The following is a 22148-nucleotide window of genomic DNA, read 5'->3' as shown; positions in this document are numbered from 1 at the left end:
CCAGTCAAAAAACTATGTTTGAAAACCTGAAGCGACTCTCTTTCTAGCAGGTTGGTATCGCTTTCTGCGAAACCTCTGGCCATTGACAGGAACTATTACCGGAAAGTGATTATGAAGGCTTGTACGGTGGACGAGTTTGAAAAGAAGTATCTAAGGAACCGATTTCCAAATAGGAGAAGGAGCTGGCCAAATTCAAGAGCACGTTCCATTCAACCAGATGACCATCGAACATCTGAATAATGCATTCCATGGACAAGGAGGTCAAGCATGACTTTTACAAATTCATGCTGGCTATCTCGGATTTGCTGAAAATGTTTTAAGGTGTTCAGTCACCCTATGCTTAATAATATACTCTAGTAATTTCCTGACAACAGATGTTAGCCTAACTAATATATGATTCCCTGGTTTACTTCTCTTTCCAATTATTATATAGCACAATTTTCCACCCTAAAGGAACTATGCTCATATAGAGAGAAATTTTAAAGCTTATAGTATGGCATCTACAATGCCCTCACTTCCTTTAAAATTCTGCAAAGGAAACCATCTGATCCTGGGGATTTGTCAGTCTTTAGTGCCGTTATTTACTTCATAACTTTTGTTTTGTTTACATGAATTTTGCCTGCTCCACCATCATTATGATCATGATCATCAAGTTCAATCCCTGATCCTGCCTTCCTCCCATATCCCTCGATCCCTTTAGCCCCAAGAGTTATATCTAATTCCTTCTTGAAATTACACAACGTTTTGGTCTCGATGGCCTCAACTACTTTCAGGAGTAGCAAATTCCACAGATTCACCACTCTCTGGGTGAAGACATTTCTCCTCACCTCAGTCCATATCCTTAAACTGTGGCCATAGGTCTGGACTCCCCACCATCCATAACATTCTGTTTAAATCTACCTCGTCTAATCCGGTTAGAATTTTCTAAAATCCTCTCTCACTCTTCTAAGCTCCAATGAACATAATCCTAACCGACTTAATCCTCATTTGACAGTCCCGCCATCCCAGGCATCAATCTGGTAAACCTTCGCTGCACTCCCTCCATAGCAAGAACATCCTCAGATAAGGACACCAAAACTACATACGATACTCCAGGTATGGCCTTACCAATGCCCTATGCAGTCGCAGTAAAACATCTCTATTCCTATACTCAAATCCTCTAGCTATGACGGCCAACATATCTGCCTTTTTTACTGCCTGCTATACCTGCGTGCTTACTTTCAGGGACTGATGCACGAAGACACCAAGGTCTCACTGAATATCACAGTGTGAGTAGAGAATATTCCCTCCCCTGAAGAACCTCCCATTATCCCCATCTCCACTACCAGCATTTGGGCTGTTACTTTATTTGTCAACAATGGGGGAAGGGGTCTTGGATTTGGCAATATTGTAGAGGGTGGTTGAAGTAGGGGGAGGATGGGGAAAGTTTAACAATTATTAAATGCTGGAGTTGCAATGTGGGTTTTAGTTTTCTGGGGAGCTCCTCTAACTATTAAATCTCTAAGCCTCCAATTATGACTATAAAGGCAATAGCGAAAAGTCAGAATTCTAAGATTTTAGTCTCCTGATTAAAATAATTTGAAGTATTACATTTATAACTTAATACCAGTCACACCAATTTTTAAGTTAATGTAAGAATAGATTTTATACTCACAGCAAACAATAAGAGTTGTAACACAGTACACCCTCAGAACATACCCAAGTTGTCAGAGAATTCACATCACAAAGTGTGAAACACACTAAACTTGCCAGGATTATAACAGATTCAAACGTGGCAGAATACACACAATGTAAATTTTAGCACTCAAAGATACCTTATAGGGCTTCTCTTGTGTTAAGATTTCACTGTGCAACAAATGAAATGTGAAATTACTTTATCTGTTTTTTTAATAATGATGTTAGTGCATTTATCCTCAATAAATATACATTTTCATTAAAATAAAAAACTTCTTAAATGACTAGTTACTATTGTTGCAAAGCCATGTCGTCTACACCATTCAGATTAGTATATTTTTAAACCACAAAGAAAATGCCATATGTGGGGCGGCAGGATGGCGCAGCGGTTAGCAATGAGGACCCGGGTTCGATCCCAGCCCGGGTCACTTTCCGTGTGGAGTTTGCACATTCTCTTTGTCTGTGTGGGTTTGACCCCGCAAACCGAAGATGAGCGGGTTGGGTGGATTGGCCACGCCAAATTGCCCTTAATTGGAAAAAAAATAATTGGGTACTTTAAAAGAATTTAAAAAAAAGAAAATGCCATTTGTGGGCATAACACACAATACTTTCATAATGATGATCAAAGATATAATAAACAATTTTCTGGTCGACTTGTACAATTATAACACAATCTAACCTGAGCAGTAAATCAGATGGGAACCAACTGCAAACCAGAATCATGTAAGATAAATGTAACATGTACCATATGAGGTAACCTACCATGTGGTAATGTAATACTTGCACCATCAATGATTGCCTGGGCAAGTTCATGATCGTTACTTTCAAAAGCATGTGCTGCAGCCTTGAGGGCATCCCAAATCTCCTTCCGACCTTCAAAAGCAGGTGCTGTGTCCCAGAATTCATCTCTCTTACTGCGCAACTGTCCATCTGTCATTGGGTAATCACTCTTCCATTTTGGTTTTTCTTTTTTCAGGGGTTGATTGCGACCCAAAGCCACTGCAACAAAATGCAAAGATGGGAAATGAGTCAATACTTTACAAACATTTTTGAGGCAAATTATAATTTACCCATACAGCAATATTAATACTACTGTAATTTAGGTTATTCATGAAGGCCTCGCCTTCTCAGCCTTGCCTCTTCACTGTGACGTTCCTCAGGTTAAATCACCACCAGTCAGCTCCCCCTTCAAAGGGGAAAGTAGTCTATGGTCATCTGGGATTATGGCAACTTTACTTTTTTACTGTAAAGTACATATTCTGAGATGCACATATCCTGAGATATACATATTCTGAGATGCACATATTCTCATTGGATTTATTGTCATATGTACAGTGAAAAATATTGTTCTGTGTGCAGTCCAGACAGATCGTTCCATACATGAAAAACATAGGACATTCATAAATACACAATGTAAATACATAGGCACAGGCATTGGGTGAAGCATACAGAATGTAGTACCACTCAGTGGACAAGATGTGTGAAGAGATCAGTTCAGTCCATAAGAGGGTCATTCAGGAGTCTGGTAACAGCAGGAAGCTGTTTTTGAATCTGTTAGTGGGTATTCTCAGACTTTTTTATCTCCTGCCCGATGGAAGAAGTTGGAAGAGCGAATAACCCGGGTGGAAGGGGTCTTTGATTATGCTGCCCACTTTCCCAACGCAGTGAGATGTGTAGACAGGCAATGGATGGGAGATGGGTTCTCGTGATGGACTGGGCTGTGTTGATGATTCTCTGTACTTTGTTATGGTCTTGGGCCGAGTAGTTGCCATACGACGATGCCATGTAAGGCTGTGATGGAGCTGTAGAGGATGCTTCCTATGGTGCATCTGTTAAAATTGGTATGAGTCAATGTGGACATGCCAAATTTTCTTAGTTCCCTGAGGAAGCATTGTTGTGCTTTCTTGGTCATAGCGTGAGATGTATAGATTCTGAGATGTATAGATTTTGAGATGTATAGATTCTGAGATGTATAGATTCTGAGATGTACTCTGAAGTTAATGCTCCTGAAATCATATAAGCAAGAAAACGGGTACCGTTTCCTGCGCATACGCAGACCCAGATTTATGTCTTTTGTTCGCTGGGGAGTTTAAAATGTGCTCAGACGCCATTTTAACTTCTTCAGACCCGTGGAAACGAACTTCTTTGCTGTTTTTTCTTATTAAAAATTTTTTTCTCTTGCGATCTGCACTTGTCAATCGCGATTTCCAGCATTAAACCTTTCTGTTCTGATGATTGTTTTGCATCACTCATCCCCTGTGCAATTTGGTCTCTGAGCATTGAATATTTTAAAGCAGCATTGTTCCTGGTGTTACAGTAATCTTCAAATTTTTTAAAGTATTACTTCTAATTTGGTGTTGTCTTCACCTTTCAAGTAATTAAAGCAGTTATAGATTTCGCTAGCTTCATGTCCTGCTAGGAGAAGTGCTATTTTCATTTCTTCTGACGCCGTGCTCAACTCATTAGCTACGATATACAGTTCGAACGTTTGTTTAAAGATTTTCCATCTGTGACTTAAATTACCGGTTGTTTTCAGCTGCGGTGGAGTTCCAACGAGTTGCGTCGACTCAGCGAAGTCTCCCCACGTCCGAGTTTTCATCTGTTTTCGATCGTGCTTTGTCTGCATCTTGTGTAATTTTTCTAGTAAGCGTTCTGAAGTCACCCTGGTCCTGGTACCATGTATTATTCCTTGTGCCTGAATAAAGCTCGTAGTTTTACAGTTGAAGTAGATGCTTTATTTCTAGGAGTTTGTTCTCTCTCCAGCACTTATACTGTGTTACATCTGAGCTGCCTGTCCGTGTCCTGCTCACCAGCTGCCGTTCCTGTGAAGAGAGAGACTGACTTCCTGTTTGTCTATGTACATATATACACATCTCTGGTGCTCCCTCTAGTGGTTACTTAGTTGTAATGTATTTACCTTAACCCCTTGTGTATATACAGCGATGCATATCACTACACGTACTGTATACGTTCCCTTGGCCGCAGAAAAATACTTTTCACAGTATTTCAGTACATGTGACAATAAATCAATCAATCAATAAAAAGTAGTGTTGCTGGCAATGAATCACAACCTACATTGGTAATCAAAGTCCGCAATGGACTCCTCCATCCCACCTCACGAGAATGACTGAACCCACAGCATAAACAAATGAACTAACTTGGTGCTTCTGCTCCTTTGCATGAAGGCCCGATACTGCTCGATATTGGAGGCAGTTCCACCCATAACTGGTCTACCCGTGCGTCCGAGAGACAAACGGGCAGGGAGGGACTAAGATTGCACACTGAGTACAGACATTGTGTCTCCTCCTTCTGTAGAGTTGTAAGTACGAGCTGCTACCAAGTTTTTCTTCATTCTCTTGCTGAAGTTATGTTAATGGACCAATCTCTGGCTAGATTGATGTTATCGCAGCTGCTATCGTGTTTTGTACAGTTACCACAATCTCTACTCTTGCCCTAGTTCTTGCTTACTACTGTAGTCTTACTCTGGGTACTTGCTTTAAACAGTTTTATTAACACTGTATATAAACAGCTTCGGGTAAGTATGATGCTCCTGAGTACAGTGTGTTCCTTCCCCCCACTCTTGAGAGTCGGTCACATGAGTATCTGATGTCATTCTTCTACCATTATCTACCTCACTCATTGGCAAATCTATTCTATTAACTCATTATGCTACGGAATTTCTAACTTTTATCAATCAAGTCTCCAAACTCTCAATTTTGTTGCTTTTGTGTATATTACATTTTTCATTAATTGATCATACTTTAAGAAAATTAGTACATTTTAAATTTGTAAACATCACAGACATGGTCAAGGGAGGGGCAGAACTGGTAGCTCAATATTCCAGGGCATAGAATCCATACAGTGCAGAAGTCTCCATAGAGTCTGCACTGACCCTCCGAAGGGGCACCCTAGCTAGGCCCACTTCCCCGCTTTATCCACAGAACCCCACCTAATCTGCACATCCTCAGACACTATGGGGCAATTTAGCGTGGTCAATTCACCTAATCCGCACATCTTTGGACTATGGGAGGAAACCGGAGCACCTGGAAGAAACCCTTGCAGATACAGGGAGAATGTGCAAGTTCTACAGAGACAGTTCCCCAAGGCCAGAATCAAACCCAGGTCCCTGGCACTGTGAGACAGCAGTACTAACCACTGTACCACCTCTTCGGGCAAGAGGGGTGTGGGGAGGTTGCAAAAGAGGATGTGGTGTCATAATATTGAGGTTCGTCAAATGAGACCATATAGGTAGAAATTCGATGTCTTGCATCCCAGGTTGCTCAGGGAAGTTGAGTTGGAAATAGAGGAAGGGCTTGTCATAAATTTCCACCTTATTAAGTTACAGGGGAGGTGCCAAAGATTGAAAAGTTCCAAACTTGACACCCATTTTAAAGAAAGGGTGGAAGGACATTCCCAGTGACTATAGGTCAGACAGTTTAACACCAGTGTGGGTAAGGTTTCAGAAACAACAATCAGGGGAAAAAAACTAACAGACACTTGGAGAGGCTGGAGTTAATTAAGAATTAGATTTGCAAGAGGCATTAAAGACTGTGCAGGGATAAAGAGACTTGGTGACTCATGTGCACAGGTCTTAGAAGGTGGGAGGACATATTGAGAAAGTAGGTAACAAAACATATGGGATCTTGCAGTCCATAAATAGAGGCATTGCGTACAAATGCAAGGATGTTATACTGAATCTTTATAAGAAGGTCTGGTTAAGCTACAACGCGAGTATTTTGCCCAGTTCTGGTCATCACACTTTCGGAAGGACTTGAAGGCCCTTCAGATGCAGAATGGTTCTAGGGATGAGGGAACTTAGACTGGAGAAGTTGGGGATATTCTCCTTTGGAGGAAAGGAGATTGTGGGGAGAATTTATAGAGGTGTACAAGGTTGTGACAGGTTTAGGTCAGGTAGACAAAGAAACCTGTTCCTATTAGCTGATGGTGCAAGGACTAGGGGACACATATTTAAGGTTTTCAGCAAGAGATATGGGGTAATGGAGGTGGAAGGCTGGGGAAAGGATGGGTGCGAGAAGAACTTTTTATATGCATTGACTGTTAATGACATGGAACTCTATGCCTGCAAGGCTAATGGACAATGAGATAGTGAATGATTTCAAAAATAAATTGGTTGGGCGCTTGAGGAAAACAAACTTACATGATTAGTTGTCATAGAATGGGTAAGTGGGACTGACTCGATTTTTCCCGCAAAAAGCCACCATAGACTTGCTGGGCCAAATAGCTTTCGTCTGTACTGCAATGACTATTTGTCCACATACATTTCGGTGTTCAGATATTGGGCACATATTTATGAATTCTTCAATTTGACTGGTTTAGAAGCTACACAGTTGCTTCCATAGTTCACAGAGGTCTCATACCTCCTTTAGAGGGTGCCATGCTGAATTGATTCACAGGAATTTGCAATGCAAACCCAATGGAAAGTCTTGTGAGACCATGTAAGGGACATGGAGTCGTCAGTTATAAATACAATACAGTTGGTTGAATGGGATGGAACAAGAGGGTGGGAGGAGTGAGGGTTGAGTGTGAGAAAGCGTGAGAGAGAGTGAGAGAGAGCCAGAGAGAAATTATTGCTCAGGTGAGTTGACATTGGGAAGAAAGTTCTGGCAGTTTGAGCTGAACTGGATGACAATAACATTGGTAGAAACCTGTGGGCCTGAAAGTGAAATCTAAGCAACTTAATTGCGAAATAGTACTGGAATTTGCTGCTGAAAGATTGTGATTTTCCCCCCATTATTGTTGAACAAAAAGAGTCACAGAATGAAGAGATAATACGTGTAATTGGAAATCCAAAGAGATACCAACCCAGATCAAAGTTTAAATTGTTTCTAAGTCAAAAACTTTGTAGACTAAAATTTGGTGAGTTTTGGCCTTCAGCTCAAGAGTATTTTAAACTGTTTTTATTTCTCTGACAAAGTGTAACATTTTTAAGTGAACGATACAGATAGCCACAAACACACAGTAACCTAGAGGTATTGCTATTGTCTGCTATTTATTCAGCCTTCCTGCTGATGGTGGTCCTAAGCTACAAATCACCCAATTGCCTCGGACACACGATACCTACCATCACAGCCTTCTCGAAAGTGAACCCACGGAAAGCAACGGGACCTGATGGGAGTCCCTGGTTGTGCACTCCGAACCTGCGCCGACCAACTGGTGGGTCTGTTTGCAGACATCTTAACTCCCTCTACTCCATTCCGAGGTTTCCACCTACTTCAAGAAGACCACTACCATACACCGGCGGTGCCAAAGAAGAACCAGGCAACGTGCCTCAATGACTACCGTCCAGTGGCCTTGACGTCAATCATTATGAAGTGCTTCGAGAGGTTAGGCGGTGCCAAAGAAGAACCAGGCAACGTGCCTCAATGACTACCGTCCAGTGGCCTTGACGTCAATCATTATGAAGTGCTTCGAGAGGTTAGGCGGTGCCAAAGAAGAACCAGGCAACGTGCCTCAATGACTACCGTCCAGTGGCCTTGACGTCAATCATTATGAAGTGCTTCGAGAGGTTAGTCATGAGGCACATCCGCTCCAGCCTTCCAGATTGCCTTAATCCTCTGCAATTCGCCTACTGCCAGAACCGGTCCACAGCAGATGCTATCTCCCTGGCCTTACATTCATCCCTGAAGCATCTCGATACCAAGGACACCTATGTCAGATTCCCGTTCGTTGAATACAGCTCTGCCTTCAACACCATAACCTCAGCCAAGCTCAGATCCAAACTCCAAAACCTAGGACTCAGCTCCTCCCTCTGCAACTGGATCGCTGACGTCCTGACCCCCTGACCTACAGACCGCAATCTGTAAGGATAAACAACACTTCCTCCACGATACTCCCCAATACTGGGGCCCCGCAAGGCTGCGTACTTAGCCCCCTACTATACTCCCTATACACAGATGACCATGTGGGAAAATTTGGCTGCAACTGCATCTGCATGTTTATTGGTGGCACGAACGTAGTGAGCCGGATCTCAAACAACGACATGTCAGAGTGCAGGAGGGAGATAGAGAACTTAGTGGCATGGTGCAATGACAACAATATCTCCCTCAATGTCAGCAAAACTAAGGAGCTGGTCATCGACTTCAGGAATAGAGTGTCGTCCATACCCGTCTGTATGAATGATGCAGAGGTGGAGATAGTGGACAGCTTCAAAATCCTAGGTGTAAACATCATCAACAATCTGTGCTGGTCCATCCACGTCGGCTCTACACCAAGAAAGCACAACAGCGCCTATAGTTCCTCAGGAAATTAAGGAAATTCATCATGTCCACAACGACTCTTACCAATTTCTAGAAAGCATCCTATCTGGCTGTATCACAGTCTGGTACGGCAACTGCTCGACCCAAGACTGTAAGAAACCACAAAGAGTCATGAACACAGCCCAGTCCATCACGCGGGCCCACCTCCCATCCATTAACTCGGTCTGCACCTTCTGCTGCCTTGGGAAAGCAGACAGCATAATCAGAGACTCCTCCCACCCAGGTTAGTCCCTCTTCCAACCGGCAGAAGATACAAAAGTTTGAGAACACGCACTGATAGATTCAAAAACATCTTTTTCCCTGCTGTCACCAAATTCCTGAATGGCCCTCTTATGCACTGAACTGATTTTATACACATCTTCTCTACAGTTGCAGCACTATATACCGTATACTTCACTGGCTATGTTTCTGCATTTTCATTATGTATCCTCATGGATTTGAAATGAAATGAAAATCGCTTATTGTCACAAGTAGGCTTCAAATAAAGTTACTATGAAAAGCCCCTAGTCGCCACATTCCGCCACCTGTTTGGGGAGGCTGGGACGGGAATTGACCCCGCACTGCTGGCCTTGGTCTGCTTTACAAGCCAGCTATTTAGCCCACTGTGCTAAACCAGCCCCTAATAATAACCTTTTATTGTCACAAATATGAAGTTACTGTGAAAAGCCCCTAGTTGCCACATTACGGTGCCTGTTCGGGTAAGCTGGTACGCAAATTGAACCCGCGCTGCTGGCCTTGTTTTGCATCACAAACCAGCTATCTAGCCCACTGAGCTAAACCAGCTCGTTTGTTCGTATGTTCTATGTATGGAGCAATCTGCCTGGACTGTACACAGAACAATACTTTCTCCACCTCAGTACACATGACACTAAATCTAAATCTAAACCACAGATTCGATCTTTTGACTAACCTCTCCCAACATTGTCCTGATGCAACAAAATCAGCTAAAACAGCTCCTCCAGCTAACCATAGGCAAGGCCACAACATGCACATGAGGAACTGAATTAGATGAGGGATACCCCACCGTACTCCAGCTAAAAGCTGGGAGCCTTCCAAAGGGAACACCATCTGCCATGTAGCCAGTTAATAGCCAAATGGCCATTAATAGGCTCGAGGTGGGATTTCCATTGCTTCTTGGCCTTTTGGCTAAGATCAAGCATCAGTTCAAGCCCCAATATCAGGTGCACTGTCTTTTATTGTCAGTTTGGATCTAGTATATCCCTTTTGTGGGGAAGATGAATGGGATCCAATTAGAATTTGAATTGATTTGCGGAGCAAGGAGATGGATCAAGGAATAAAATTAAACAAAAAAAATTCCATCCTTCTGGATGAACTAGTCCTGCCTCAGAGAACTGCAGGTTAATTAAGGCAAGCAACTCTCCAGTACTTCGTAACAGAGACGTGTGGCATTGAATCAGGATTTTGGTGTATGTACGGGGTCAAGCTGGCTGGCCCAACAAGGGGGTTGGAGGGCTAGGATGTGAGAGATAATGGGGAAGATCAACCTTGGTGAAGGTTGAGGTGGTTATAAATTCTTGTGGCTGGTGGATGGGACCTCCAATAGGCCCAGAGGCCTAGTTAAGAAGGGACCTCCCTGCCCACTACTGGCTTGCGCAGAGCAACATTCTGGGCTAGGCGCCTGGCATGGTCGTCTCCTGCCACTGGTTAAATCCTGGTGGCAGCAGGAGGAGGCCTTTAAGGTGGCATTAATTGCTTACTTAAAGGCCTAAATTGGCTCACAGGTGGACGGACCACCCGGTGAAATTGAATGAACCTCCCCATCTTCAATCCCGCTGGCGGGAAGTGTAAATCCACCCCAAGGTTTTGTTTGGACAGACAATGAGCTTACCTTGAACTCTAGCCAACAGATTCTACCTGCATTCCTCACTGCAGTATTATGCTTCAATGAATCGCAAGATGCTTAATACTATACAAAACTCATCTTTAGTTATCCGGTCGTTATTTGATAGGAGGAAGCATGACATGTACATTTAGCAGAAAGCGAGCACGTTCAAGTTCAGTATAGAGAAAAACATTTCGACTTTGATGTCGCAATGTAATATTCTCAAATAAACCTTAGAAGGCTTAGAAGTGACAGTGATTATTTCTGCTGATTGCCAAATAAAAAGCTACTGAAATGTCAATGATAAACATCTAGTGCACACTTTGGAAAACCACAGCCTTAATCGTAAAATATCATCTTATACAAATTAAGAAAAAACTCAATGTTTAACTGTAAACTGGTGGTATTTTATTTCATATAAATTTAGTTTGCCCTTTCCAGGACAGTTACTGGTATAAAATGTGATTAATTCTATTTTAATTATTTTGGGACAAAGTACATAGCATCAAACTTTGCTTTGCCAATATTTGTAAAATAATGTAGGGAAAAAACCATCCCCATCAAGCTACCACACGCCACACTTTGAGGGAGGCAATGGTGTAGTGTTAATATCATTGGACTAGTAATCCAGAAGCCCAATCTAATGCTCTGGGTACATGGATTCATATCCTGCCACGGCAGCTGATGAAATTTCAATTCAATTACTAAGTCTGGGATATAAAGATTATCTCAGGAATGGTGACAATGGGTTTAAGGGCTATGGCCCAGCTCTCGTTTGCCCAGGAAAATACACTACGAGCCCAGTGGTGGTGTCAGCGATAAAGATCCGGAATCAGCTGCGGAAGCACTAAGTTGGGGCAGGAGTTAGTACTGGCCCTGTTGTGCAGGAATCAGAGGCTAGGGTGGAGGATCTGGAGTGAGGTTTTGCGTCAAATCAATCTGACTTCCTGTGCAAGGATTCGATTCAATTCAAGGTAGTACACGGGACCCTGATGAGGCACGGGGGGGCGGTTTCCTCTCGGGGAGAAGATCTTTGAGAAATGTGTTCTGGGGGATGGAGGGCTTTTGGGAAGCGGTGTTCAAGGCTCTGTGGGAGATATTGGGGTTCAAGGCAACGCCGTGCCCCTTGGTGGCGATTTTTGGCTTTCAGAGCTGGTGGGGCTTTAGGAGGTGAAAGGGGCCGACGTGGTTGCCTTCGCCTCCCTCATTGTTCGGCAAAGTATTTTGTTGAGCTGGTGGTCAGCAGCGCCGCCAGGGGTGGCATGGGTGGGGAACCTACACGAATTTGAACCTGGAAAAGATCAAGTTTGCCCTAAGCGAAAAATGTTACAAACTATTTATAAATGTGTTTGTGGTTGTGTTTCGTAATTTAACCTGGTTTGAATTTGGAATAAAATATATGTTTTCAAAAATGAATGGTGACCATGACAATGATTGATTGTTATAAAAACATCTGATTCACTAATGTTCTTCAGGGAAGCAAATCTACCACCCTTAACCTGGTCTGGCCTAGATGCGATTCCAGACCTACAGCAATGTGGTTGACTCTGAACTGACCCGGCAATGGCCTTGCAAGACAATCAGTTCAGGGCAACTGGGGGATGGGTAACAAATGCTGGCCATTGTCAAAATGTATTTTATTCCAAATAGGTGTAAAAAACAACCACATATTTACAATAGAACATAGAACGATACAGCGCAGTACAGGCCCTTCGGCCCATGATGTTGCACCGAAACAAAAGCCATCTAACCTACACTATGCCATTATCACCCATATGCTTATCCAATAAACTTTTAAATGCCCTCAATGTTGGTGAGTTCACTACTGTTGCCGGTAGGGCATTCCATGGCCTCACCACTCTTTGCGTAAAGAACCCACCTCTGACCTCTGTCCTATATCTATTACCCCTCAGTTTAAAGCTATGTCCCCTCGTGCCAGCCATTTCCATCCGCGGGAGAAGGCTCTCACTGTCCACCCTATCTAACCCCCTGATCATTTTGTATGCCTCTATTAAGTCTCCTCTTAACCTTCTTCTCTCCAATGAAAACAACCTCAAGTCCATCAGCCTTTCCTCATAAGATTTTCCCTCTATACCAGGCAACATCCTGGTAAATCTCCTCTGCACCCGCTCCAAAGCCTCCACGTCCTTCCTATAATGCGGTGACCAGAACTGTACGCAATACTCCAAATGCGGCCGTACCAGAGTTTTGTACAGCTGCAACATGACCTCCTGACTCCGGAACTCAATCCCTCTACCAATAAAGGCCAACACTCCATAGGCCTTCTTCACAACCCTATCAACCTGGGTGGCAACTTTCAGGGATCTATGTACATGGACACCTAGATCCCTCTGCTCATCCACACTTCCAAGAACTTTACCATTAGCCAAATATTCCGCATTCCTGTTATTCCTTCCAAAGTGAATCACCTCACACTTCTCTACATTAAACTCCATTTGCCACCTCTCAGCCCAGCTCTGCAGCTTATCTATGTCCCTCTGTAACCTGCTACATCCTTCCTCACTGTCGACAACACCACGACTTTAGTGTCGTCTGCAAATTTACTCACCCACCCTTCTGCGCCTTCGTCTAGGTCATTGATAAAAATGACAAACAGAACAGATCCTTGTGGTACGCCACTTGTAACTGAACTCCATTCTGAACATTTCCCATCAACCACCACCCTCTGTCTTCTTTCAGCTAGCCAATTTCTGATCCACATCTCTAAATCACCCTCAATCTCCAGCCTCCGTATTTTCTGCAACAGCCTACCGTGGGGAACCTTATCAAACGCTTTACTGAAATCCATATACACCACATCAACTGCTCTACCCTCGTCTACCTGTTCAGTCACCTTCTCAAAGAACTCGATAAGGTTTGTGAGGCATGACCTACCCTTTACAAAGCCATGCTGACTATCCCTGATCATATTATTCCTATCTAGATGATTATAAATCGTGTCTCTTATAATCCCCTCCAAGACTTTACCCACTACAGACGTGAGGCTCACCGGTCTGTAGTTGCCGGGGTTGTCTCTGCTCCCCTTTTTGAACAAAGGGACCACATTTGCTATCCTCCAGTCCTCTGGTACTATTCCTGTAGCCAATGATGACATAAAAATCAAAGCCAAAGGTCCAGCAATCTCTTCCCTGGCCTCCCAGAGAATCCTAGGATAAATCCCATCAGGCCCCAGGGACTTATCTACTTTCAGCCTGTCCAGAATTGCCAACACCTCTTCCCTAAGTACCTCAATGCCATCTATTCTAATAGTCTGGGTCTCAGCATTCTCCTCCACAACATTATCTTTTTCCTGAGTGAGTACTGATGAAAAATATTCATTTAGTATCTCGCCTATCTCTTCAGACTCCACACACAGCTTATCATCCCTGTCCTTGACTGGTCCTACTCTTACCCTAGTCATTCGCTTATTCCTGACATACCTATAGAAAGCTTTTGGGGTTTCCTTGATCCTACCTGCCAAATACTTCTCATGTCCCCTCCTTGCTCGTCTTACCTCTCTCTTTAGATCCTTCCTCGCTACCTTGTAACTATCAAGCGCCCCAACTGAAACTTCACACCTCATCTTCACATAGGCCTCCTTCTTCCTCTTAACAAGAGATTCCACTTCTTTGGTAAACCACGGTTCCCTCGCTCTAAGCCTTCCTCCCTGCCTGACCGGTACGTACTTATCAAGAACACGCAGTAGCTGATCCTTGAACAAGCTCCACTTATCCAGTGTGCCCAACACTTGGTCTACTTCTCCAACCTATCCCCCCCAAGTCCCGAATAATGGCATCATAATTGCCCTTCCCCCAGCTATAACTCTTACCCTGCGGTGTATACTTATCCCTTTCCATCACTAGCGTAAACGTCACCGAATTGTGGTCACTGTCCCCAAAATGCTCTCCTACCTCCAAATCCAACACCTGGCCAGGTTCATTACCCAAAACCAAATCCAACGTGGCCTCGCCTCTTGTTGGCCTGTCAACATATTGTGTCAGGAAACCCTCCTGCACACACTGTACAAAAAACGACCCATCTAATGTACTCGAACTATATCTTTTCCAGTCAATATTTGGGAAGTTAAAGTCTCCCATAATAACTACTCTGTTACTTTCGCTCTTATCCAGGATCATCCTCGCCATCCTTTCCTCTACATCCCTAGAACTATTAGGAGGCCTATAGAAAACTCCCAACAGGGTGACCTCTCCTTTCCTGTTTCTAACCTCAGCCCATACTTCCTCGGAAGATAAGTCCCCATCTAGCATCCTCTCCGCCACCGTAATACTGCTCTTGACTAGCAGCGCCACACCTCCCCCTCTTTTGCCTCCTTCTCTGAGCTTACTAAAACACCTAAACCCCAGAACCTGCAACATCCATTCCTGTCCCTGCTCTATCCATGTCTCCGTAATGGGCACAACATCGAAGTCCCAGGTACCAACCCATGCTGCCAGTTCCCCTACCTTATTTCGTATACTCCTGGCATTGAAGTAGACACACTTCAAACCACCTACCTGCACACTGGCCCCCTCCTGCGACGTCAAATCTGTGCTCCTGACCTCTATACTCTCATTCTCCCATACCCTAAAACTACAATCCAGGTTCCCATGCCCCTGCTGCATTAGTTTAAAACCCCCCAGAGAGCACTAACAAATCTCCCCCCCAGGATATTTGTGCCCCTCAGGTTCAGATGTAGACCATCCTGTCTGTAGAGGTCCCACCTTCCCCAGAAAGAGCCCCAGTTATCCAGAAATCTGAATCGCTCCCGCCTGCACCATCCCTGTAGCCACGTGTTTAATTGCTCTCTCTCCCTATTCCTCATCTCATTATCACGTGGCACGGGCAACAACCCAGAGATAACAACTCTGTTTGTTCTAGTTCTGAGCTTCCATCCTCGCTCCCTGAAAGCCTGCCTGACATCCTTGTCCCCTTTCCTACCTATGTCGTTAGTGCCAATGTGGACCACGACTTGGGGCTGCTCCCTCTCCCCCTTAAGGACCCGGAAAACACAATCCGAGACATCACGTTCCCTTGCACCTGGGAGGCAACATACCAAACGTGAGTCTCTCACGCTCCCACAAAATCTCCTATCTGTGCCCCTGACTATCGAGTCCCCAATTACTAATGCTCTGCTCCTCTCCCCCCTTCCCCTCTGAGCAACAGGGACAGACTCCGTGCCAGAGGCCCGTACCCCATGGCGTACCCCTGGTAAGTCCCCCCCCCCCCCACAATATTTCCCCTTTTACCCCCTCCCCTCTCTCCCTCGACGAACAGTGTCATGAACAACTCCCACCATGTCTCGAAGCCCTCTGCTGACCCCCTCAACTCAGGCAGCATATCCGAACTCGAATTTAGAAGATCCTTCGGTGGCCAATTAAAGAGGCGAAGGCCACAACATCGCCCCCTTCCCTTCCAGCAGCTCTGACACTTGTGATACCACAAAGATCTGAGTCTGGCCTGACTTCCACTCACACAATTTTAGATAACATCCCAAACACTGCTTCCCAGTATCTCTCCAACTTCTCGCAACGGCAGAACATATGCGCATGATTTGCCGGCCCTCGTCCACACTTCTTGCACCCCTTGGAAGAACCACTCATCCTCGCCCAGGTCATATGTACCCTGTGCACTACCACCGTGAACTGAATCAAGCTTATATGAACCATCCTCAGTACCACCTGGCTCCCCATATACTCCCCCGTGGAGCTGAACTGTCACCATAGCCGTCAGACTGGAACCCCTACAGGACTCCTCCATCTTGATCCACTCCGCCCTCCCCCCCACCGCCACCATCGCCTCACCTTCTCCACATGCGCCGCCCAATAATAGTGCAGCAGGTTCGCCGTCCAATAATAGTCCAGCAGGTTCGGGAGCGCCAACCCCCCTTTCTGCCTCTGTAACGGGGCCCTCTTTACCCTCGGCACCTTCCCACCCATATAAACTCCGAATCACTGTTTCCAATTTCCGCAAGGCCTTTGGGAGAAAGATCGTGTCTGGGAAACAAACCGGAACCTTGGCATCACATTCATCTTTACCACCTGCACCCTCCCTGCCAGTGTCAGGTGTATTGTTTCCCATCTCTTAAAATCCCCCCTATCTCCTCCACTAAGGTTGTCAAATTCCACCTGCGCATCATAGCCCATTCCCTCGGCTCCAAATAACCGAAGCTTTCCCTAGCTATCTTGAATGGCAACACCCCCAAGTTGGCCTCCCCGTTCCACAGATTCACCAGAGACACCTCACTTTTCCCGACATTTAACTTATGCCCAGAGAAGGCCCCAAACCTCTCCAATACTCTCCTGAACCTACACATACTCTCCAATGGATCCGACACAAACAACAGGTCACCCGCATACAGTGGCACCCAGTGCTCCCTGCTCCCCCTCACAATCCCCTGCCATTCCGCAGTGCCCCTAAGGGCCATCGTGAACAATAACTGGGACAGTGGACACCCCTGTCTCATTCCCCTGTGCAGTCCAAAACTCTGAACTCATCTCGTTTGTACGTGCACTTGCCACCGGGTGGTCTACATACAGCAGGTGTACTCATGCCAACTTCTGGCCAAACCCAAACCTAACCAACATCTCAAAAAAATACTTCCACTCCATCCAATCAAAAGCCTTCTCTGCATCCATAGGGACAAGAACGTCCGTCACCTGCCCCACGATGGAGTCATAACCACATTTAGAAGCCTCCTGATGTTACAAGAGAGCTGCCTGTCCTTTACAAAACTAGTTTGTTCCTCAGCGACCACCCTGGCACACATCCCTCCATCCGCCACGCCACCAACTTAGCCAGCACTTTCACGTCTTGTGTTCAACAACAAAATGGGCCTCTCTGACCCACACTCCAACGGATGATTCCCTTCTTCAGGATTAGTGTGATCGACACCTGCATCAGTGTCTCTGGCAGCTCCCCCTTCGCCAATGCCTCACTAACCATCCCCAACAAATACGGTGTCAACTCTGCTGCAAACGCCTTATAAAACTCCGTTGGAAAGCCGGCCGACCCTCGGGTCTTCTCCGACATCACCCCCCTAATGCGGTCAATCACCTCCCTCAGCCGCTCTTCCAACGCCTGCCTCCTCTCTTCCTCCAACCTTGGAAAGTCCAACCCAGCCAGTACACGTCCCATATCCCCTTCTCCACCCGGCTCATAAAATGATTCATAGAACTTACAGTGCAGAAGGAGGCCATTCGGCCCATCGAGTCTGCACCGGCTCTTGGAAAGAGCACCCTACTCAAGCCCATACCTCCACCCTATCCTGGTAACCCCGTAACCCAGTAATCCCACCTAACCTTTTTGGACATGAAGGGCAATTTATCATGGCCAATCCACCTAACCTGCACACCTTTGGACGGTGGGAGGAAACCGGCGCACCCGGAGGAAACCCACGGAGACAGGGGGAGAATGTGTAGACTCTGCACAGACAGTGACTTAAGCTGGGAATCGAACCTGAGACTCTGGAGCTGTTAAGCAACTGTGCTAACCACTGTGCTGCCATGCTGCCCTGTACAGCTTCTCTTAATATTCCCCGAACAAATGCTGGCCTTAACAGTGACTCGCTCATCCCTGAAAGAAGAAAAAAAAACTTTAGACAATTAGAGGCCATTTGGAACAATGTTATTACCAATCTCAGGGTTGTGCACTACCCGATTTGACAATATAGGATTGATTGATACCTTGACTTCTTATCAGTGGGTACCTATTGCTATATGTTAGTTAAAGAAATACTTCAATCAAATAAAATTCAAATGCCTTGAAACAAATATTGACCAAAATGATGCCTTTCTCAGTGGTCTTGTAGCCACTTAAAATGGCCAACTCCCGATTCAAAATGGCGAACGGCAAAGGCTGATGGGAAAGTCAGTCAACAAGACAAAAACCAGCAGCTGCAGGTTTGCTGTGTATTTACCTCTGCAAAAACCAGACAACATCGATACCAGCGACCATCAGCATAACAAAGCAACAGCCATCTGCATACTAATGAGCAATCCCTGTGAACAATAAGCAACATTTAGCCTACACAAAAGGAGGTGAATGAGCACCTCAAGACCGCCCATCGATCAGAGAACCACTCCAGCATTGGAGAAAATTGAACCAAGCGATTGGGACAAAGTCCAATCACTTGGGACCAGGTAGAGGGTCCGCCCCGAAAGGCAGGAAGGCCCTGGGGACTATAAGAATTGAGCCCCAAGTTCAAGTTTCTCTCTTCTCCATCTCTTCACTCTTCCGCAGCTCCTCTTCAGCTATTCTTCCTGCCCGGGTCACCCAGCAACAACGAACCAACATTGACCGTGACCGGAGCAGTGAAGGTCGAACCTGAAAGTCTTAATTCAACGCTCGCTACGAGATAGGCGCTCCTAGCTACCAATCTGTACCAACTTCGAATCCCGCAGGCTCAGAACCCGAACGAAAGGCCATTTGTTTCCCTGACCTGGTGGGCCAGTTCAAGATAAGTATAGGCCTGTTAGTTGTAGAAGTAGCTTAGACGTAGAATTTGTGCATGAGTAGCGATTACGGTGTATAATAAATATGCTCTGATTTAAACCTTACTAATCGGTGTATTGGATTATTGATCATTACTCGGACTTGAACCACGTGGCGGTATCATAAAGATACCTGGCGGCTCAAGAGCAAAGGTAATAACACAGAGCAATTGAACTAAGGCAAAGTTAGCAACATTATTTGGCGACATCCTGACGGGACCCGATCTAGAAGTGGAAAACCACTCCGGGAGAACCCAGAATTTGAATTAGAGATCCAATTGGAAACAGAAAACCACAAGTTTTCAAGCAGTTCTGATCAATACTCATAAATTCGGAAGCGTGTGTATGCATGCGTAACTAACAGGGTGATAAGGTAAAACTGATAGATTTTTTGTTGCCACAAAACTGTCGGAAGTTTGTATATCGGAAAGTAGCGAAAGCCGTACCCGTATTTACAGCCCCGCCTTAATACCCCTGTCCCAAATTTGAAGAGCAGCATTCGGATTAATACCCCTGTCCCAAAATTTAAAGAGCAGCATTCGAATAGGAAAGATGGCAATGCAGCGCCTCATGAACCCAGAGGAATTTGCGGTCGCAGCGACCAGCAGCAGTAGAGTGGGACAATGTCCCATTTGGGAGGAAGAGATCAGGAAATATCTCAAAGGGAAAGGATGACCCCTTTGGAATGAATTCTGTGACAACGAGGAATCAGGCCCCGGGAGTATAGGACATACTTGGTGGGAGACCCTGAGCGAGATCCACAAAAAGAGCTGAGGGGAAGCTCGCAAGCCGATGGCAATCGTGTCCTGCTTGGCACAATTGCGAGGCACAGAGGAGGTCGTTAGGATGCTCCGGAAAGAAGTTGAGAGCATACATCGAATGAGTAAGGTCGATGTAAGTGCGGTAGAAAAGGAGAATTTGGAATTGAGAAGGAAGTTGGCAGCAAAAGATGGAGAGGTGGAGGATGCCAAAAGGGCACACCAGTCTTGTCTGGCGCACCCAAGCAGCTTCCAGTCTAAATATGAAAAGGCCTATCAGGACACGCAACGTGCAGTCCTGGTACGTGAAGAAACGGAAAAACAGGTAGAAGCATTACAGAGACAGTGTAGTGACCTCAAGGCAGCATTAAGAGCACTCCATGCTGCCACCACAGAACAAAGACAAAGTACGCTAGATCACGCAAAGTGCCGGAAGCAGATTGCAGAGCTGCAATCGCTGCTTTCAGTTCAAAAAGGTTTCCAGGAAACCTTTGGAGAAAAATTAGATCAGGAAGACGGTCCTGACTGGGAAGAATTGAACGAAACATGTTCAGGGAACATGTGCGCAGGGAAAGCCACAAAAGAGGAAAGCGCCCCAATCCCCCACAGAGCAGATGGTTCACGCTCCAATGAACCCAGTAACCACCCGCCGCACAGCCATAGTGGACGATACGGAATTTCTATACTCCACCCCCTTAACAGTGACCCAATTACGGGACGCGTGCGATAAGATCACACCGTTCCTCCCCACCTCAACCCCCACCATTTCTTTGCCACAGTAAAGCATCATGCGACCATGTACGGCCTGGATGAGCGAGAGCATGTAAAGCTCACAGTTTTAAGTTTAGACCCTTCAGTAGCAGCGGCCCTTCCCGACCCACAGAATGTAGGAGGAGGCACCCTTGCAGAAATGCATACCGCGATCCTGGATGCGATCGGGTATAACCGGGGTGACCCCGTAGATGGCCTCAACAAATGTAGGCAAAAGAAATACGAGCACCCCACAGCATTTGCTGGATGCCTGTGGATTCACTTTGCAGCAGTCTTCAAAAAGACACGTGGCCCGAGGCAGGGGTGCCCCCTGTCCCCCCTGTTGTTTGCATTGGCGATCGAACCCTTGGTCATATCACTGAGGGAGTCTAATAAATGGAGGGGGGTGGTCCGCGGGGGAGAAGAGCATCGGGTGTCGCTATACGCGGATGACCTGCTGCTGTACGTGGCGGACCCAATGGAAGGGATGGTGGAGGTCATGCAGACTCTGAGGGAGTTTGGGGAGTTCTCGGGCTATAAGCTCAATGTAGGGAAGAGTGAGCTTTTTGTATTACAGGCAGGGGACCAAGAAAGAGGGATAGGGGACCTACCGCTGAGGAGGGCAGTGGGGAGTTTTCGGTATCTGGGGATCCAGATAGCCAAAAGTTGGGGGGCCCTACACAACTTGAATCTGACGAGGTTGGTGGACCAAATGGAGGTGGACTTCAAAAGATGGGACATGTTGCCGCTCTCGTTGGCGGGTAGAGTGCAATCGGTCAAAATGGTGGTCCTTCCGAGGTTTTTGTTTGTGTTTCAGTGCCTTCCCATCGTGATCACCAAGGGCTTTTTCAAGAGAGTAGGTAGGAGTATTATGGTGTTTGTGTGGGCGAATAAGACCCTGAGGGTAAGGAGAGGGCTCCTGGAACGCAGTAGGGACCGAGGAGGGCTGGCGCTGCCAAACCTAGGGAGCTACTACTGGGCAGCAAATGTGGCGATGATCTGCAAGTGGGTTATGGAGGGAGAGGGGGCGGAATGGAAGAGGATGGAGATGGCGTCCTGTAAAGGAACGAGCTTGGGGGCGTTGGTGACGGCACCGCTGCCGTTCTCGCCATCAAAGTATACCACGAGCCCGATGGTGGCGGCAACGTTAAGGATCTGGGGCCAGTGGAGATGGCATAGCGGTGCAGTGGGAGCCTCGGTGTGGTCCCCGATCAGGGGTAACCACCGGTTTGTCCTGGGGAAGATGGACGTGGGGTTCCAGGGCTGGCATCGGGCGGGGATTAGAAGAATGGGGGACCTGTTCATTGACGGGACATTTGCGAGCCTTGGGGCACTGCAGGAGAAGTTTGAGTTACCC

At 46.0% G+C, this 22148-nt stretch overlaps 1 protein-coding gene across 2 annotated transcripts in view; it reads right to left on the bottom strand.

The window, feature by feature from the left end:
* ubtd2 (ubiquitin domain containing 2) overlaps window positions 1–22148 on the bottom strand; it is a 100273-nt gene that overhangs the window by 9588 nt on the left and 68537 nt on the right. For both annotated transcript variants that reach the window (XM_072512125.1, XM_072512126.1), the window contains one exon: window positions 2437–2673. In XM_072512125.1, the coding sequence (XP_072368226.1) occupies window positions 2437–2673 (237 nt within the window). The remainder of the gene's footprint in view (window positions 1–2436; window positions 2674–22148) is intronic.

Source organism: Scyliorhinus torazame, chromosome 7 (genome assembly GCF_047496885.1).
Source record: "Scyliorhinus torazame isolate Kashiwa2021f chromosome 7, sScyTor2.1, whole genome shotgun sequence".
Lineage (NCBI taxonomy): Eukaryota > Metazoa > Chordata > Chondrichthyes > Carcharhiniformes > Scyliorhinidae > Scyliorhinus > Scyliorhinus torazame.
This window is presented reverse-complemented; position numbering and strand designations above follow the sequence as displayed.